The sequence below is a fragment of the Anomaloglossus baeobatrachus genome, chromosome 4 (genome assembly GCF_048569485.1).
Source record: "Anomaloglossus baeobatrachus isolate aAnoBae1 chromosome 4, aAnoBae1.hap1, whole genome shotgun sequence".
Classification (NCBI taxonomy): Eukaryota; Metazoa; Chordata; class Amphibia; order Anura; family Aromobatidae; genus Anomaloglossus; species Anomaloglossus baeobatrachus.
The window spans coordinates 651974305-651991366 of record NC_134356.1 but is presented as its reverse complement, the minus strand read 5'-3'; the positions used below and the strand labels follow the sequence as shown (position 1 = coordinate 651991366).

The 17062-nt window shown below is 47.7% G+C and overlaps 1 protein-coding gene across 1 annotated transcript in view; it reads right to left on the bottom strand.

Annotated features, from left to right (window-relative positions):
- FBXL12 (F-box and leucine rich repeat protein 12) overlaps positions 1–17062 on the bottom strand; it is a 41601-nt gene that overhangs the window by 16200 nt on the left and 8339 nt on the right. Inside the window, 1 exon segment of the mRNA XM_075346480.1 lies at positions 16383–16455. Coding sequence (XP_075202595.1) covers positions 16383–16455 — 73 coding nt within the window.

Genomic DNA, 17062 nt, shown 5'->3' with positions numbered 1-17062 from the left:
GGTAGGGGCAATTAACCTGATGTGTGCTGTAAGTAGGAGAGCAAGGAGCCAGCGCTCAGTGTGCGCTGCTCCCTGCTCTGTGCACATTTAGCTGCAGCACACATCGGGTTAATTAACCTGATGTGTGCTGTAACTAGGAGACTGGGGGCTGGTCACTGGTTGCTGGTGAGCTCACCAGCAACTCGTGTAGCCACGCTCCAGCGATCCCTGCCAGGTCAGGTTGCTGGTGGGATCGCTGGAGCGTCGCAGTGTGACAGCTCACCAGCAACCTCCTAGCAACTTACCAGCGATCCCTATCGTTGTTGGGATCGCTGGTAAGTTGCTTAGTGTGACTGGACCTTTAGTCTCCAGATGTCTTTCAGTCCTACGTCTTCTAATGTTACATCCCTATTGTCTAAACTCCTGCCCACATTAGCTGTCCCTTCCTCGCCCCTCCTCCTATCTTCAGCTGAGTCTGGGACAGTGTTAAAATCGCCTCCCACTATAATGTTAGCCTCCCCATCTGCTAATATGGTGGCCTTTATGTCATCATGAAATGTGATTTGTTGTGAATTTGGGCCATAGACATTATAAATACTGAGTTTACCCGCTGGACTAACGATTGTTAAGTGCTGCCACCTTCCATGGTCGTCTGCCTCATGTGCCACTACCTCATGACTGAATTGTTTATTTATTAGAATCATAGTGCCCGCTTTTCTACCTTGTGCCGCTGCCCCGTAAACGGTGCCCACCCAATGTTTCTTCATGCGGAAAAAGTCCTCCCCCCCCAAGTGGGTTTCCTGTAATAAGGCAATGTCTGTCTTTAGTCTTTTCAGATGTCTCAATATCATTGCTCGTTTGTTAGGTGATCTCAGCCCTTTAACATTCCACGTAGTTATCTGTATCATGTTAACCTGTGTATTCTGCTTTTACTACTCCCTCCCCTATGGGCCCCTGCATCAAGGAAGACGAGATGTTCGACACTAGAATCACAGTTGGTACCACAAAATCGACACTCCCTTTCCCCACCTTGCAAATATAACAAATACAACAAAAAGCATGTAACTGTAAAACATATTTTCCCTTCCGAGAAATCCACGGCGCTTCCCGCCACGTTGGTGAGCTCCCCTATTCCTAGCCAAAATATGTAGCTCCCTAATCACCCCCCAAAAAATATATGTTCTATCCCCGGACTAACTTGAATAAGCCTTTGAAAATTATGCAAAAATTAGCACAGTATGTCAAAACCTCAGCAAGATTCTCCAGTCCTACTTATCTCTGACTCCAGGTAGCCATCAGTCCGCCCAGAACAGGCCCACTTCATTTGAATTTGGATGATGTTCCTGGACAAAGGAGAAAAAGAAAAAAAGAAAAAAAAAAGACCAAGGGGAGAGAAGATGGAGAAAGAAAGGAGAAGAACAAAAAAAAAAAAAAAAAAAAAAAAAAAAAAGAGAGGGGGGGGGAAGAGGACCCAGACTTTGGGATGTTTTCCTCTCTTTTCTCCCTTCCCCCTCCTCCTCTCACCTCCCCAACCCTCTCTCCGTAATGCATCCTCCTCAACGCCTCTCCCTGTTTGGGAAGAGAGAAAAAAAAAAAAAAAAAACAGGCAAAAAAAGGAAAAACAATGAGCGAGTTCCAGTTCAGGTATCATGGTTTCTCTCCAAGGGTTGGTTCCTGTGTTCCAGGCGAGAATTATGCTGTCGACCCGGGCTTGGCCTCCTTTCCTCCCTGGTCTCGACTTGCTTTTGTCCCCCAAAACGTCCCACATCTCTTCCTGAGCTTGTGGGGGATCTTCTTCTATTATTCCCTTCTCCACTAGCTCCTTTTTCTTGCCTTTCTGACCTAGTCTTGTCGAGCTCTGCCATGAGAATGTTTTCTGCTTCTTTGTAGTCCTTGTAGTATACAAACGAGCCATTGGGGTTTCTAACTTTCAGTGTAGCAGGGTATAATAGCTGGCACTTTACTTTTTTGTTGTACAGAAATGAGCAAATTTTGGTAAATTCTTTTCTCCTTCTGGATACTTCCGCTGAATAATCCCCAAAAATTAGCAGTCTGTTGCCTTGATATTGTAGTGGACGCTTTCGTTCTCTAAAGGCCCTCAATATTTCCTCCTTATGCTTATAATCAAGGTATTTGACAATCACCTGCCTGGCTCTTATCGGGGTATTCTTGTTTGAGTTTTGGCCCTCTCCCTTATTCGCCTCCTGGTGTCTCAGTGGACCCACTCTGTGGGCTCTTTCAACTCTGAATTTCGCCTTTATGCCCAGGGCCTGCGGTAGCTCCAACTCGCATATATTATCCAACTGTCCAATCGATACAGACTCTGGCAACCCGACTATACGTAGGTTGTTTCGTCTCGATCTGTTTTCCAAATCGTCTGCTTTATCCTTCAAGTATTCATTAGATTTTGCTAGAGCTGCTATTTGTGCCTGCATAGCCAGTATTGTCTCCTCGGAGTCAGATATTCTCTGCTCTGATTCTGCCAGTCTAGAGGCATGGGTATTTATCTGTTTTTGCATATTAGCTAATGATGTTTGTATGGCTGCCTCAATAGCCACTTTAACCTCTTTTGACAAGTGTGATGTCACTTCTTCAGCCAGTTTTTTATAGTCCACATTAAGCTTTTGTGTGTACTTGTCTTGGCCTGCAGGTGGTGCTGTTTTCTTAGTTCTCTTTGTCTGGACTGGGCCACCACCTCCATCCCCCAATAGCTTGCAGGCTTGTGATGTTGGTGTAGTAGGCTGCTTTTTGTTTCCTTTGGAAGGGGTACTATGAATTCTTGCATTTGACTTCCTGTGAGTCTGAGTGGGATTAATCTCCCTGTGCTGTTTGTCAGTTTCATACTCCAACACTGCTGTGTCTTTGAGCTGCCCTGCTTTGTCTGCATCCTCTCTCCCCTCTGCCTCCATATCTCCTTCATCCTCCCATTGCGATCCACCGTCATCAGTCCCCTGCATCCACCTCTCTCCTGCTGTGTCCTCCTGTGACTCCTCGCTCATATCTTCCTTATCTCCTGTCTCCTCGCTCATATCTCCCTTATCTCTCCCCTTCCAGCTCTGTGTTTGCTTTTCTGTGTCTCTCACCATGCGTTCAGGCTCCTCCCCCATCAGGCTCGGCGCCATTATCTTATCTTCTCCTCTGTCCATATCAAAGCTTCTCCAGGCTGATTCACCGCTCCCAGCACTTCTCAGGAGGTACCTTTCCATAGCTGTCTGCTTTAGGTAACCTCCTGTGCTGCTCTCTGTTTGGTGGCTCGTCCGGGGGGTCTGTTTTTAGTCGGTTTCTGTGAGGGGTGGCAGGAGATTCTCCTCTAAGCTTCCACCTCAGCCAGGACAGGAACAGGAAGTATGAATCTTTATTAACTAACATTTCCTCTCGAGAATCCCTCCGACGGGTCATACAGAATTATTTTACGGAAAACTCTCAGTCATCTCCATCCTTCCCGCTGATATGGGAAGCCCACAAGGCAGTTATTAGGGGGGAGTGCATAGCCCTCTCCTCTAGGATTAAAAAGGATTCTCAACAGCTCTATCGCCAATATGAAAAGGATTTACGTGCAGCAGAGGAACAGCTCTGTACCCGTCCCTCTAGGATTCGCCTGAAGAAAGTGATAGACTTGAGATCTAAATTAAAAGAGATTACGCAGGGTCACGTAGAAAAACTTCTCCGGTACGCTCGCCAGAAATATTACGAATATGGGAACAAACCGCACACATTGCTAGCCAGAAAGCTTAGAGACCAAACGATGACTACTGCCCCTTGCGCGATAAAAGACACTTCGGGTATCCCTCAATATGACCCCACAAAAATGGCCCAATTGTTTCAAGCTTATTACACATCATTATACTCTATCCCCTCGCCATTTCCAATGTCCCAACCAGACAGAGCAAAAATAGTGAATGATTACTTAGCCACCTGTCACCTCCCAAAGTTGTCCCAAGAGGCGGTGGAAGAACTCAATCGGAAAATATCCCCAGATGAGATACAACAAGTGATCAAAGACCTGCCAGGTCATAAAGCCCCGGTTCCGCATGGGTTCACTTACCTATACTACAAGACTTTTGTAGAGGAGCTGTCTCCACACCTAACACACCTCTTCAATCTGTTCATGGAGGGAGTAGACATTCCAAATACATTCCTACATTCCTATATAACTATTATTCCCAAGGCCGGTAAGGACCCGCTGGAATGTGCGAGCTACCGCCCGATTAGCCTCTTAAATTCGGACCTCAAGATATTTACTAAACTTTTAGCTGAACGTCTAAATAATTGGCTCCCGTACTTGGTCCATAAAGACCAAGTTGGGTTCGTTCGCTACCGTCAGGCGGGAGATAACACACGTAGGATTCTGGACTTGGTGGAGGTGGTGAACAGGGAGGGAGGGGAGGCGTTGCTCCTAAGCTTGGACGCGGAGAAGGCCTTTGACAGGCTGGGCTGGTCCTTCATGTTTTCTGTGTTGGGCCATTTCGGACTGTCGGGGCCATTTGTCTCGGCATTAAGAGGCTTATACTCTTATCCGGCAGCGACAATTCGCCTCCCTCACGCTCACTCAGAGTCCCTCCCCATCAGAAATGGAACGAGGCAGGGATGCCCACTGTCCCCTCTTTTATATGTTCTTAGCATTGAACCGCTGGCAGCTCAAATTCGGCTTAACCCAGATATTATGGGGGTCAAAGTTCGGGAAAAATCCTTTAAGGTGGCTTTATTTGCGGACGATGTTTTGTTGTCCCTGACTAACCCTGTTGTCTCACTGCCAAACCTGCATGCAGTCTTAGCCCAGTATGCTAGGTTCTCGGGATATAAACTTAACTCAGATAAAACGGAGGCATTACCCATTAACATCCCGGAAGTTAAAGTGCGGTCCCTTAAGCAAAACTTTAAGTATTCCTGGCGCTCGGACTCCCTGCGATACTTAGGGGTTAAAATAACCCCCAGCTACAAAACAATATATCAGGCAAACTTCCCACCCTTGATTCGAGACGTTGAAAATAGCCTAAAGAAATGGTCATCCCTGCAGATCTCTTTTCTAGGCAAAATAGCCACAATTAAAATGTCAATAATCCCGAAATTTCTGTACCTGTTCGAGACACTTCCGGTACGAGTCCCTATGGGGGTGTTGAAAAGAGTCCAGTCAATGCTTATGCAATTCATCTGGCACTCGGGGAGGCATCGCATCCCAGACTCAGTCCTGTGCGCACCACATTCAAGAGGGGGTCTGTCGTGCCCGAATCTTAAGGCCCCGTCACACTAAGCAACATCGCTAGCAACATCGCTGCTAACGAACAACTTTTGTGACGTAGCGATGTTGCTGTGTGTGACATCCAGCAACAACCTGGCCCCTGCTGTGAGGTCGTTGGTTGTTGCTGAATGTCCTGGGCCATTTTTTAGTTGTTGCTGTCCTGCTGTGAAGCACAGATCGCTGTGTGTGACAGCGAGACAGCAACAACTAAATGTGCAGGCAGCAGGAGGCGGCTTCTGCGGAGGCTGGTAACCAATGTAAACATCGGGTAACCAAGAAGCCCTGTCCTTGGTTACCCGATATTTACCTTTGTTACCAGCCTCCTCCGCTCTCACTGTCAGTGCCGGCTCCTGCTCTGTGCACATGTAGCTGCAGGACACATCGGGTTAATTAACCCGATGTGTGTTGTAACTAGGAGAGCAAGGAGCCAGCGCTAAGCATTGTGCGCTGCTCCCTGCTCTGTGCACATTTAGCTGCAGCACACATCGGGTTAATTAACCCGATGTGTGCTGTAACTAGGAGAGCAAGGAGCCAGCGCTAAGCATTGTGCGCTGCTCCCTGCTCTGTGCACATTTAGCTGCAGCACACATCGTGTTAATTAACCCGATGTGTGCTGTAACTAGGAGAGCAGGGAGCCAGCGCTCAGTGTGCGCTGCTCCCTGCTCTCTGCACGTGTAGCTCCGTGCGGTGGTAACCAAGGTAAATATCGGGTTGGTTACCCGATATTTACCTTAGTTACCAAGCAGCATCTTCCACGCAGCGCTGGGGGCTGGTCACTGGTTGCTGGTTACAGCTCACCAGCAACTTGTGTAGCCACGCTCCAGCGATCCCTGCCAGGTCAGGTTGCTGGTGGGATCGCTGGAGCGTCGCAGTGTGACATCTCACCAGCAACCTCCTAGCAACTTACCAGCGATCCCTATCGTTGTTGGGATCGCTGGTAAGTTGCTTAGTGTGACTGGACCTTTATACTCTATTATTATGCCTCTTATTTACGTACTCTGGCCTCTTGGACAACCCTGCCAGCATATAATAAATGGACGGAGATTGAGAAGCTCTGGATGGCACCTTTCCACCCAAGCTCTCTAATCTGGGGCCGCCCTAGTGAAACTCATTCGAGAGATCTTTTAGGCCCAATGGCATTTATAAGGGAGCTGTGGCGGCAGTGCAGGATAAAGTTCCAACTGGCAACACAGTCTTCTCTACTGACTCCCTTCCTGTTCACTCCACACTTGACAGAGGGCATGAGCCCGGGGGTGGTGGGGCAATGGGCAAAGGCGGGCTTGTACTGTTTCCGTGACATTGTCAACCCAGTCACCTTAAAATTAAAGACATTCTCAGACCTACGACACCAGTACAGATTACCTCTCTACCTCCATTTCTCATACCAACAGATAGCGCATTTCTTCTCGACCATCAGAGGGCAGATGGCGTCATGTCGTCCCTCAACTTTTGAGGCCCTCTGCTCGGGGCGCACTTCAACTAAGGGCTTGATTTCAGCCATTTACAACATATTGTCAAGAGGGAACTCTTTAGAGATAGTGAAGCACACATATATGAAGAGATGGGAGGGCTGGATCGGTCGATCTATTCCAGAAGCACTCTGGTCGGTGATATGGACCAGGACATTTCGGTCCTCAGTCAGCACTCTCTATAAGGAGAACCAAGTCAAAGTCCTTATGACATGGTATCACACTCCAGAGCTTCTGCATAAGTTCAACCGCTCCTATCCAGATGAATGTTGGAGATGTAGACATGGGGGAGCCTCTTTATATCATATATTCTGGACATGCCCAGCTATCGGTGGTTTCTGGGAGGAGGTGGAGTCCCTGATGGGTAGACTAGTAGGTAGAATCTGAGTAGGGATCCGGTGGTATATTTACTAAACGCTCTCCCTTCGTCTTTAAGCAAATCTGAATTAAAGCTTCTCCTGCATATTCTCACCGCTGCCAAATGTCTAATATCATTATTCTGGAAGAGGGTAGCACCGCCGTCAATCTCGGATCTTTATGCTAGGATAAAAGATGTGAGAAATATGGAGAGGTTGACGGCCCAGCTCCACAATACAATGGATAGATTTATAAAGATATGGTCTCTGTGGGATGATTTTGGAAATACGTTCCAGATTTGAAGCCCGAATAAGTGGTGTTGATTTCTCTCCCCTTTCCAAGGCCGAAGTGTGCTGGGGGAATCCTCCCCTTTTTTTTCTACCTGACATTACATCTGTCTATTGCATAATGTATCTAACGGCATACCTAGGAAATGTTTCCTTTACATGTCTATTTGTTTCTGATTTATTGTAAAACTTGTTTAAAATCTTTTTTCAAAAATAAAAAGTTGATTAAAAAAAAAAGAGTTCCCTACATAAACACTGACTGAATTAAGGGGACATGACATCAGCAGGTATCAACAATTCTTTACAGATCATGACGGGCGGCTCAAAGGATTCGGGGCTACAGCTCATGGCAGATTTGCCACTGAACGGAGCACAGAACAGGGCAGAAAGTTTTAACAGCACTTAAAGAGGACCTTTCCCCAGTCTGAGCATGATACACTGGCCAGGTCCTGGAACAGCGGCTGCAGAGCGGAGGATAGCAGTTTTTATTCCGTAGATTCTCTTCTCCGTTGCAAAGATATTAGCTTGTTCAACTATACAGTACCATTCTAGAGATATAGGCCCATTTATTTAGTGATGAGTGAGCACTACCATGCTCGGGTGCTCTATACTGTAACTAGCACTTGGATGCTTAGGTAGGCATGACTCGATAGCAAGTACAATGGAAGTCAATAGGGAACTCAAGCATTTTTCTGGGAAATCTTCCATTATACTTGGGTGCTCGAGTCGCGCCCATCCAAGCATTCAACTGCTCTTAATGAGTAGCGAGCACTCAAGCATGGTAGTACCCACTCATCACTAGTTACAAGTAACAAGCACCCAAGCATGGTAGTGCCCGCTCATCACTAGTTACGAGTACTGAGCACCCGAGCATGGTAGTGCCCGCTCATCACTAGTTACGAGTACTGAGCACCTGAGCATGGTAGTGCTCGCTCATCACTAGTTACGAGTACTGAGCACCTGAGCATGGTAGTGCTCGCTCATCACTAGTTACGAGTACTGAGCACCCGAGCATGGTAGTGCCCGCTCATCACTAGTTACGAGTACCAAGCACCCGAGCATGGTAGTGCCCGCTCATCACTAGTTACGAGTACTGAGCACCTGAGCATGGTAGTGCCTGCTCATCACTAGTTACGAGTACTGAGCTCCCGAGCATGGTAGTGCCCACTCATCACTAGTTACGAGTACTGAGCTCCCGAGCATGGTAGTGCTCACTCATCACTAGTTACGAGTACTGAGCACCCGAGCATGGTAGTGCTCACTCATCACTAGTTACGAGTACTGAGCACCTGAGCATGGTAGTGCCCGCTCATCACTAGTTACGAGTACTGAGCACCTGAGCATGGTAGTGCCTGCTCATCACTAGTTACGAGTACTGAGCTCCCGAGCATGGTAGTGCCCACTCATCACTAGTTACGAGTACTGAGCTCCCGAGCATGGTAGTGCCTGCTCATCACTAGTTACGAGTACTGAGCTCCCGAGCATGGTAGTGCCCACTCATCACTAGTTACGAGTACTGATCACCTGAGCATGGTAATGCCCGCTCATCACTAGTTACGAGTACTGATCACCTGAGCATGGTAGTGCTCACTCATCACTAGTTACGAGTACTGATCACCTGAGCATGGTAGTGCTCACTCATCACTAGTTACGAGTACTGATCACCTGAGCATGGTAATGCCCGCTCATCACTAGTTACGAGTACTGATCACCTGAGCATGGTAGTGCTCGTTCATCACTAGTTACGAGTACTGAGCATGGTAGTACCCACTCATCACTAGTTATGCGTAATAAGCACCCAAGCATGGTAGTGCTCGCTCATCACTAGTTACGAGTAATAAGCACCTGAGCATGGTAGTGCCCGCTCATCACTAGTGATAATATATATGGTCTTTACCAAGAGGGCATGTCTCATACTGTAATAATACCAAAGCAGCCTAAAGACACGCCCAGAGAATCCTGTAAGTCTCACCCCCTTGATAAACACTATATAGCGGATTTAGGAAGAATTAAAAAAAAAAAAAACAAAAAACAAAAACCCAGAACTTAAAAGGGAGCAGTGGGAATAAAATAAGAAAAAAAACCCTAAACACTATTGATCTGGTGACAGACTCCCCTGCCAATAATATGTAATTTGTTTTACCTGGAGTAAACACTGCTGTTCTCCTGACTGCGGTTTAGTCTCTTTTGTTTCTGCTCCTCTCCGTTCCGGAGATACAGCCCCTTTCGTCCCTGTATATTAATCTAATTAATACAAAGGACCGGCACTCCAAATCTTCTGGAATATTTTTGTACTTTATTACATCATCATACAGGCGTAAACTACGCGTTTCGGCTAATAGTGAGCTTTTTCACATCTATCGATGTGAAAAAGGCTCACTATTAGCCGAAACGCGTAATTTACGCCTGTATGATATGATGTAATAAAGTACAAAAATATTCCAGAAGATTTGGAGTGCCGGTCCTTTGTATTAATTATACTGTGGATGCCTTCCTTGGACACGTGCACTTTGGATCATGTGCCGCCTGGAACTTCTGTTTCTGTGTATTAATCTAGTCTGTGAGCCAAGTGGGCGTGGTTCTCCACTCTTCTTTTTGGGAGATTTCTTGATAACTACACCTACTTAGCTGAAAAGACTAGATTTACATACAGGGAGGAGGGAGCACATATCTCAGGAACGGAGAGGTGCAGGAACAAAAGAAAAACATTGCCAGATTCAGGAGAACAGCAGCAATTACACTGGGTTAAGAAAACCCCCCCCAAAAAAACCCATTTATTGGAAGTGACAAATAGTCTTCGAAAAGAGTGTCCTCTCCAAAATACAATTGGAATGAAGTACAGTCTTGTAATGGACTTAGCCCTTATAAAATCACACTATTAGGCTATGTGCGTACAGTGCGTTTTTCGCGGCGTTTTTGCGCGTTTTTCGGGTGCGTTTTTGGCCTCAAAACTGCAGGACTTTGCTTCCCCAGCAAAGTCTATGAGTTTTCATTTTTGCTGTCCGCACACATCTGTTTTTTTTCAGCTGCGTTTTTGTGGTGCCACAAAAACGCAGCATGTCAATTATTCCCGCGTTTTTCACTGCGCTTTTCATCCATTGAGTGCAATGGGATGTTGAAAGACGCAATGAGAAACGCAAATAGCTGCGTTTTGGTGCGTTTTGGTGCGTTTCTAAGACCAAAAACGCAGCTATAAACGCAGGAGGTGGGTAGTAAAGTGACGTGTACAGGAAGAGGATTCCTTCTGTCAGTAAATACAGAAGCGTGAATCCTCCCGGTACCGTCACCGCTGCGTCCACCTCCCGTCCTGTGCATGTATGCTGCCGTGCGGCGCCATGTACAGGCAGGAGGTGGAAGCGGCTGCGAAAACAAAAGTTAACCTTAGAAAAAAAAAAAAAAAGTTATACTCACCTGTCTCCAGACTCCCGGTGCTATGCCCGCTCCCATCTCCTCTCACGGTATCGCCGCTCCAGCAGTGTGCAGTCTCCCCGGGTACGTATGCCTGCAGGATGCAGGACCTGGCGATGGATCACCTGATGCAGTCACCTGACGCATCAGGTGATCGTAAGTATCGCGGTGACGCGGGCGCCCGGCCGGCTTCACCAATCAGCGGATGCGTCAGGAGACTTCATCCCCGATTACCGGCAGCTGCTGCAGCGATCGGCCGGGATCAGACTCCCGCCCCATCGCTGCAGGAGCTGCCGGTAATCAGCACATAAGTGAGTATTATTTTTTTTATTTTTTTTTGCACCGATGCATCAGCTGATTGTATAATCGGCTTTTATACAATCAGCTGATGTGTGATGTGATTCAGGCACTTGATCCTGACACATAATCTGATCACTTTGCCTTCCAGCAAACCGATCAGATGATATTGGATCCGGATTGGACGGCGCGGGACCCTGACCCAGGATTACTGCGGAGGGGGGGTTCTTTATTTCAATAAAGATGGAGTCACTAATTGTGTTGTGTTTTATTTCTAATAAAAATATTTTTCTGTCTGTTGTGTTTTTTTTATCTTTACTAGAAATTCATGGTGGCCATGTCTAATATTGGCGTGACACCATGAATTTCGGGCTTAGGGCCAGCTATACAGCTAGCCCTAACCCCATTATTACCCGGCGAGCCACCCGGCATCAGGGCAGCTGGAAGAGTTGGATACAGCGCCAGAAGATGGCGCTTCTATGAAAGCGCCATTTTCTGGGGTGGCTGCGGGACTGCAATTCACAGCGGGGGTGCCCAGAAAGCATGGGCACCCTGCACTGTGGATTCCAATCCCCAGCTGCCTAGTTGTACCCGGCTGGACTCAAAAATTGGGCGAAGCTCACGTCATATTTTTTTTAAATTATTTCATGAAATTCATGAAATAATTTAAAAAAAAAAAGGGCTTCCCTATATTTTTGGTTCCCAGCCGGGTACAAATAGGCAGCTGGGGGTTGGGGGCAGCCCGTACCTGCCTGCTGTACCCGGCTAGCATACAAAAATATGGCGAAGCCCACGTCACTTTTTTTGTTTGGGGGGGCAAAGAAATCCTGCATACAGTCCTGGAAGGAGGATGCTGAGCCTTGTAGTTCGACAGCTGCTGTCTGCTCTCCTGCATACACTATTGGATGGAGGATGCTGAGCCTTGTAGTTCTGCAGCTGCTGTCTGCTCTCCTGCATACACTATTGGATGGAGTATGCTGAGCCTTGTAGTTCTGCAGCTGTCTGCTCTTCTGCATACACTAGTGGAGAATGAAGAACACATTGAAGAAGGAAATGACATCAGACCTTTTTTTTGTTCACTGATAAAAAAACGCATAAGGACGCAGTGAGCAAAAACGCAGCAAAACGCAGCAAAAAACGCACCAAATCGCGGCAAAACGCGTGGGTTTTTTGCCGCGTTTTTTTGACGCAGGTGCGTTTTTAGCAGCCAAAAACGCACAAAAACGCAGCGTCAAAAAAACGCAGTGTGCGCACATAGCCTTACTGCCCTACCTTACCTCCTTTGTGTGACCAAAGAGGGCAGTGGGTGCATCCGAATATAGGGGGGTGAAGTGAAGCACGGAGCTGCATCAAACCCATGGGAATAAAAAGCACAATGTAGAGGCAGATTTGTAAAGTAAAAGTTATGATTTTTAGAGAGGACGCTGTATGACTATATGATTAGTTTATATTGGGTTCGGGGTGAAACCTCCTTTAATAAATGTGCTTTAATCTATTAGTGACAAGGCCAATTTTGTCTCTCATAACCCAAGTCCCATTTATCAGTTCTGAAGTGTCACAACCAGGTGTCAAAAAAAAAAGCAAACAACCCCACAAGTGACCCCATTTTGGAAACTAGAACACTGAAGAATTTCATCTAGGGGTGGGGAGAGCATAAACCTACAGGCACTTCACAGAAACTTTATACACATGTCGACATGAAAACTTACATTTCTTTCACTTAATGTTGTTTAAGCCCCAAGTTTTTCATTCTTACAAGGATGTATTCTGCAGTTTTTATTGCAAGTAGCAGTACCCCATGTGTGTTCAGAAACTGGGGCTCGGGAGGGAAGGAGCAGAGATATTCCTGAAATAGTGGCAGCGCCATTGCAGAGCTCTTCAGGTGTCGGAACTTCAGAAACCCCCCAATTGGGACCCTATTATGGAAATTACACCCATCAAGGAACTACTTGTGTAGTAACTATTTAACCCATCAGTGTTTTCCAGGGAGAAGAAGAAAAAAAAAAAAGCAGTCAGTGGATGCTGAAAATATTACGACTTCTACCCAGCGTGTACTACTGGAGAACCGCATCCTGTAAATTAAGTGGGCCCTCCCTGCTACCACAATGCCAAACATGTGGGGCTAACTGCAGTTAAGCTCAGATCCCTGCTCAGCCCGGGGGGGCATTCGGGAATGTGGATTTGGATGGAGGTTATGTTTGGGAAGGTGGGTGGGACTTTTAGATAAGGTCCAAAGCGTGGTCATCTGCTAAATTATAGGCCAAAATCCAAAGTGACTCCATCTGCCTCATTACAAGGAATGGCTGTCGGGGGTTTCGCATTAAGTCTGTTTTCCTGTGGGATTTAGATGTAAGCGCTCAGCGCAGAGCGCAGGATAAATGTGACACAAGCCTTATACAGAGGCAGAATGAATGATTAACCGCCAGCTGAGGTTTTCTCATGCCGTTCACTGAGCAGGCAGTACGATTACAGCTATACTTTACAAGCTTTAATACATTTTTTTCCCTACATAATCACTATATGGGATTGGAACATTTTCCCCTTTGATCTCTGGTGTAATACGCTGCGGGACTTTGGTATGCCGGGCCTAATGCACTGCCAGTCTGACACTGACAGATAATAGACCGTGCAAATGAAGGGGACTAACGAGCAATCATGGCTGGCAGACCGCAAGGCCATTACTTGGCCTCAATTGCCCATAGCAACTATGGCACCCCGTGATCACGCCGGTGAGGCTAAAGAAGGATCCCACTCCCTCTGTTACCCACATAGTGGCATCCTTATTGGTGCTAGCAGGGTGTACGCGGTATTATACGGTTTTCATCCTCATTTATAATCCTAAATAACCGCCATGAACTATGTAATCGGTGGTCGTTAAGGTGTTAAAGAAGGCAACAGGATTTTAAAGGTAAAAGCAAAGAAACAACTATATGCACCATCGCGGCTCTCGCGGTTCCCACTGCTCCTGACATGGCGCACGTGACCGCTGCAAACAATCACTGACATCTTAGGCCATATGTTGTACATATAAGCACCACTGAGATTGGTGGTTGTCTGCCCCGGTCATGTGCATATTCAGCATGTGAACGCACTTAGGCCGGTTTCACACATCCGGCATTTCGCCGGATTCGGCGCACTCCAGTACAGTGCAATACAGTAACAATGGCACTGCGGCAAGCTCCGGTCACATGCTGTCGGGCCGTTACAGATGAGGGGCCATGACTGCTGAGGACCCCACATACAATCACATGAGAAGCAACCGTTCTCCAGGTGTCATTATAAGAATTATGTAAGTATTGTGCCATTAAAGGGAACCAAGCACCAGGATATTCGTATATAAGCTAAAGCCAGTGCTATACTGGCACTATCTGGCTGCTTAATGTACATACCATTAGTGGTCAGCTCCGATGTTTAGGCTTTTAAATTCAAGAACCGGGCGGTCCCAATGTCGTCTTCTGCAGCTAATCACCACGATCAGCTGTTCTCCACTCCGCAGTCACAACGAGAGCTAAAGAAGCGAGGACGCATGCGCTGCCCTCTCAGCACAAGACTAGCATAACAGGGTCTTCACAAAGATGGCGCCGGAGACTAGCGATATACGCAGGCGCTAACTCCGACACCATCTTCGTGAATAGTAAAATTAGCATAGAGAACAGAGAGCGGGAGGAACAGGCGGCGGAGGGGAGAGGAAAAATCCAGATGAGATACCCACCCAGAGATTGTCTGCTCCGTTGCAAATTGCCACTCATGTAACTGCTGAATTTATAAACTTCACTTTATTGGATTTGAAAGACTGAACATCCGAGGTGACCACTACAGGTATGTATAGACTCAGCCAGATAGTGCGAGTATAGCACTGGCTATAGGTTATACCGTATTTTTTTCGGACTATAAGACGCACCGGACTATAAGACGCACCCTGGTTTTAGAGGAGGAAAATAGAAAAATTAAAACTAAGCAAAAAAATGTGGTCATGACACACTGTTATGGGGCGAGGATCTGCTGCTGACACTGCTATGGGGGTAATGTCTCCAAATTCTACTAAGGTATCCCATCCTGGTAATGATCCTCCTGCCTTGTATATGATCCTGCTATAAACCCCCATCCTGCTCATATACCCCTATCCTGCTCATATACCCCCATCCTGCTCATATACCCCCATCCTGCTCATATACCCCCATCCTGCTCATATACCCCCATCCTGCTCATAATACCCCTATCCTGCTCATATACCCCTATCCTGCTCATATACCCCTATCCTGCTCACATACCCCTATCCTGCTCATATACCCCTATCCTGCTCATATACCCCTATCCTGCTCATATACCCCTATCCTGCTCATATACCCCTATCCTATTGATATACCCCATCCATCCTGCTCATATTCCCCATCCATCCTGCCTCATATACTCTCATCCTGTTCATATACCCCATCCTGTTCATATACCCCCCATCCTGTTCATATAGCCCCCATCCTGTTCATATACCCCCCATCCTGTTCATATACCCCCCATCCTGTTTCATATACCTCCCATCCTGTTCATATACCCCCTTCCATCGCTGCTCATATACTCCCATCCTGCTATATGCCCCCATCGTGCTCATATACCATCCTGATATATGGCCTGTATCCTATAGCATAGAGAAAAAAAATAAACGTTTATACTCACATTTTCCTCACTCCCTCCAGCACCGATCATCTTCCTCAATCGCGATGTCTTCCTGTCTGTGCCGATCAGCTGATCAGCACAGATCAGCTGACCGGCACAGACCAGGAAGACATTGCGTGCTGCAGGGGGGACGGCTCCACACACGGGGACGGGTGAGTACACCGATTCACTGCACCCCGCGCTGATGATGACGAGCGGGGGGCCAGTGAATACAGCCGCACATGATCACTCCAGGCTGTAATTGCCAGAGGTGATCATGCGGACTGGCTCTTTACTATGCGCCCATCCCCGGCTCGTCCTCCCGCCCACCCGTCAGTGCCGGCTTCTGCGCTGAGAGATGGGCGGGGAGGATGGGCGTGCATATGTAATGAGCGGGCCCCACGTGGTCGCAGCAGGCTGCTACAGCCTGCTCGTGCCCTCGATGACCCGCTCCACCGCAGCACCCTCATTCCTGGCCGCAGCCCTATAGTCAGACCATAAGACGCACCCCCAACTTTCCCCCAACCATTTGGGGGGAAAAAAAGTGCGTCTTATGGTCCGAAAAATACGGTATACGAAATCCTGATGATTGGTTCCCTTTAACCCCTTATAGGTGAGGGCACATGCTGGTCTGGCTTCCAGTTTACAGACACACACAAGAAAGGAAACAGAAAGTACATCGGGGGATTATCTGACCTTGTATGGCGTCAGATCAACATATCTCCATAACGACTTGTCCAAAATCAGCCTCTTCCACCTCTTGCAGACCCTTGAAGAAAGAAGGTCAATGACAGGAGGTGTTACTTCTGGAAAATAAAGAGACCGACCCCGTCGACCTGGGTAGATATCGGAGGGGATGAGTTCGGTGGGGCTGCCCTCAGTTGGTCCCATTATAGGGGAGATGTTCTGCTGGTCTCAGCTAAGTTTAGGGAAAGACTATTGTGTAGAAGGACTTGTTGACCTTGGAGGAGTCGGATGGGAGAGGCACAAGCTGTAATTAGAAAAGCTAACTGGTAATGGGGGAGGTAACTATGCCGGCACTAATGGTAAAAAGTGGCAGTAGGGTTACAGGGGGGCACTCAGCTGGCGGCATAGGACGGGGGGGCACTCAGCTGGCGGCATAGGACGGGGGGGGTTACAGCTGGCGGCATAGGACGGGGGGGGGTCACTCAGCTGGCGGCATAGGACGGGGGGGTCACTCAGCTGGCGGCATAGACGGGGGGGGTCACTCAGCTGGCGGCATAGACGGGGGGTCACTCAGCTGGCGGCATAGGACGGGGGGTCACTCAGCTGGCGGCATAGACGGGGGGGGGGTCACTCAGCTGGCGGCATAGGACGGGGGGTCACTCAGCTGGCGGCATAGGACGGGGGTCACT